This window comes from Nematolebias whitei, chromosome 21 (assembly GCF_014905685.2).
Source record: "Nematolebias whitei isolate Nwh7 chromosome 21, NemWhi1, whole genome shotgun sequence".
Taxonomy (NCBI): Eukaryota; Metazoa; Chordata; class Actinopteri; order Cyprinodontiformes; family Rivulidae; genus Nematolebias; species Nematolebias whitei.
In genome coordinates this window covers 3235495-3238002 of record NC_056518.1, presented here as the reverse complement: position 1 = coordinate 3238002, position 2508 = coordinate 3235495, and the positions used below count along the sequence as shown (strand labels likewise).

The window sequence follows — 2508 nt, the reverse complement described above, 5'->3', positions numbered from 1 at the left end:
ATTAATTGGTGGGACAGGACAAGCTTGTCCTGTCCCACCAATTAATTGGAGATCTTGGTCTCTCTCATCTGCTACTTAGAAAGACAAAGGCTCTGTAGGGGGGGCTTGTTCACACCACCCTGTGCTGCCGGAGTATAAATCAGACCTCTCAGTGCGCGGGAACTTTGCCCAGAGTATAACTCAGTTTTTGCAACAAGGACATTTAATTTGAAACATGCAGCCGTCGAACCGAACTTACGGACACTCCGTGCGTAATTACGCACCCGCGTCGCAGAACGGTCAGTGCGCAAAGCCCTCCTCGGGTAAGTCCTTCACTATTGAGGCTTTGCTGGCCAAACCGGAGGAGAATATCACCACGAGTCCCACTCACAGCGGGTTAAAAGCGGCTGCGTGCGCGTTGCCCCTCGCTTCCTTACCCATGATGCCCGTGGCGTGCGTCTGCTCACCAAACGTGTTTCACTCCATCCAGCAGCAGCCTGGGTATTCTATGTACTGCTGCCCGCCGCTCACCTACCATTCAGCATGTCAAGGCACATTTTACTCACAAGGTAAGCGTGGATCTGACACAGAACGTGCGCGTGAACAAAATGAGGCTCGGAGCGGTGAGAATAAATCTTTTCTCTCATTGCAGCCGCCGCGTCCAACGTGAGCGCAGGGCTGCACGCGCTCAAAACCAAAGAAGGAAAGTCGAAACGGATGCGCACGAGCTTCACCAGCGAGCAGCTGTCCCGGCTGGAGAAGGAGTTCGCGCGGCAGCAGTACATGGTGGGCTCAGAGAGGTTCCTCCTGGCCTCCGCTCTGCAGCTCACAGAAGCGCAGGTGCGAACCTCAGCTTTAACATGCACATTTGATTAAACGTAGCTTTTTGTGTAATTGTTTTACTTGTGCCATCTTTAAAACTCTTGTAAATGAGTCCTCGTGACTCAATGAGACTAACCTGTAGAAATAAAGGTTGAATGAAAATAACGTGTTGCTCAGAAAGCACAATAATTATAATAATTATAATTTCCCCACGTTTCTAATGCGCTCTGCTTTTTTCCTCTTAAGGTTAAAGTCTGGTTCCAGAATCGACGCATTAAGTGGCGCAAGCAGAGTTTAGAGCAGCAACAGGCCAAACTGGCCAAACTGGGTCTGGCTGCTCCACCAAGAAGTCCTGGATCTGATGGCCACGGTGAGGGCGAGGTGTTCTCAGACTCAGATGTGGATGTTGACTCATCAGACCACAATTAACCTACTGGACTTCTGAACAAAGACATTTGAGAAAGGAGACCGCTGTTTCCAACTATACAACTATTTATAGCTATTTAAATTTCTACTTCCATAGGTTCATTTCATGTATTGCTATTTGATATATCCATAAATATATTTTATGACGAATTCAGCTTAGTTGTGTTTATTCAGAACAAAATCCTTTAGCTCTAAGCTGAAACACACACAACTTAGATTTTAATATTTCTTAAACCTGTTTCCATTTTCTAAAAGATTAAATTAACATATTTAGAACGTGTTAAAAACAACAACAATATATTTCTAAAATATGAACAGTGTTCTTTTTCTCCAACAAACGGAGTCATTGTTTTATTTTGGTTTACTTGTATTTACCTCAAATCTCTAGTTCAAGATTTTAGTATTTTTGTTGTTTTAAGAACACGTCAGCAACATATGACCCAAGAGCCAGAAATGGACACTGGACTATCTCCCATCAGGCCTTGATGCCCTAAAACAAATCAAAGTGCCCTGTGATGGACTGGAGACCTGTCCACGTGTCCCCTGCCTCTCGCACAGTGACTGCTGGACATGGGCACCAGTGACCCCCACAACCTTAAAAGGAAGAAGCAGGTAAAGGTAATGGAATAAATCAAAGCATTAAATGATTTTAACTAAAAAACACAATTTTATTAATGAAAACTAAACAAAATCAAAGTCGGACGTGTACTGTAAGGTTTGAAAAAAAAAGAAGACATTTTTGACCAAAAATGCTAGTCGAGTTACAAGTTGAAAATGTTTTTCAAATCATTTGTCTTTAAACTTATTACACAGCCCTTTGATGACTTTTAGTAGAAACTCACAAGCACAAGATTTGTGTTTAAAACTTAATGTTGACTATTGGAATCAGAACTGTTTGTCTGTTAGCAAAATGTTTCATGATTCATTGGACAGATTTTGTTCAAGCTCTCAGAGTAATTTGTGGCACATCGAACTGTTTAACACTTGGGGATAATTCAACTCAAGGTGGCACAGCTAATCAACGTTAGTCTATAAAAATGACTACCTAGTGAGTTTTACAGATATTGAGCTGAAGTTTAGCGTGGCAGCCGAGAGTCATACAAACAAAAAGTCCAAGCATTAACAGATTATGTGAGATATATCATGGTTTGACCAAGATGGCATCAAGTCCATCATTTACAAAATGAGCTCAGTCAAAACTCTGACATGAACTGCAGCTTCAAGTAAGGCTAGGCTTTTTATATATATATATATATATATATATATATATATATATATATA

General features: G+C 41.8%; 1 protein-coding gene across 2 annotated transcripts; it reads left to right on the top strand.

Annotated features, from left to right (window-relative positions):
• Window positions 1-90: 90 nt before the first annotated feature.
• Window positions 91-1322, top strand: noto (notochord homeobox). Of its 2 annotated transcripts, none has more exons than XM_037694770.1 (3): window positions 91-548; window positions 632-765; window positions 1048-1322. In XM_037694770.1, exons 1-3 carry the CDS (start codon window positions 215-217, stop codon window positions 1228-1230), a joined length of 651 nt encoding a protein of 216 aa, XP_037550698.1. In that variant the 5' UTR covers window positions 91-214; the 3' UTR covers window positions 1231-1322. The 2 variants fall into 2 exon arrangements, with proteins under 2 accessions (XP_037550698.1, XP_037550697.1); XM_037694769.1 differs by having other exon boundaries at window positions 632-819.
• Window positions 1323-2508: the final 1186 nt, after the last annotated feature.

Coding starts and splice junctions, on each gene's coding strand:
- noto (XM_037694769.1), top strand. CDS start 215: ATGCAGCCGTCGAACCGAACTTACGGACACTCCGTGCGTAATTACGCA. Junction 549..631: donor AGGCACATTTTACTCACAAG/GTAAGCGTGGAT, acceptor CTCTCATTGCAG/CCGCCGCGTCCAACGTGAGC. Junction 820..1,047: donor TGCAGCTCACAGAAGCGCAG/GTGCGAACCTCA, acceptor TTTCCTCTTAAG/GTTAAAGTCTGGTTCCAGAA.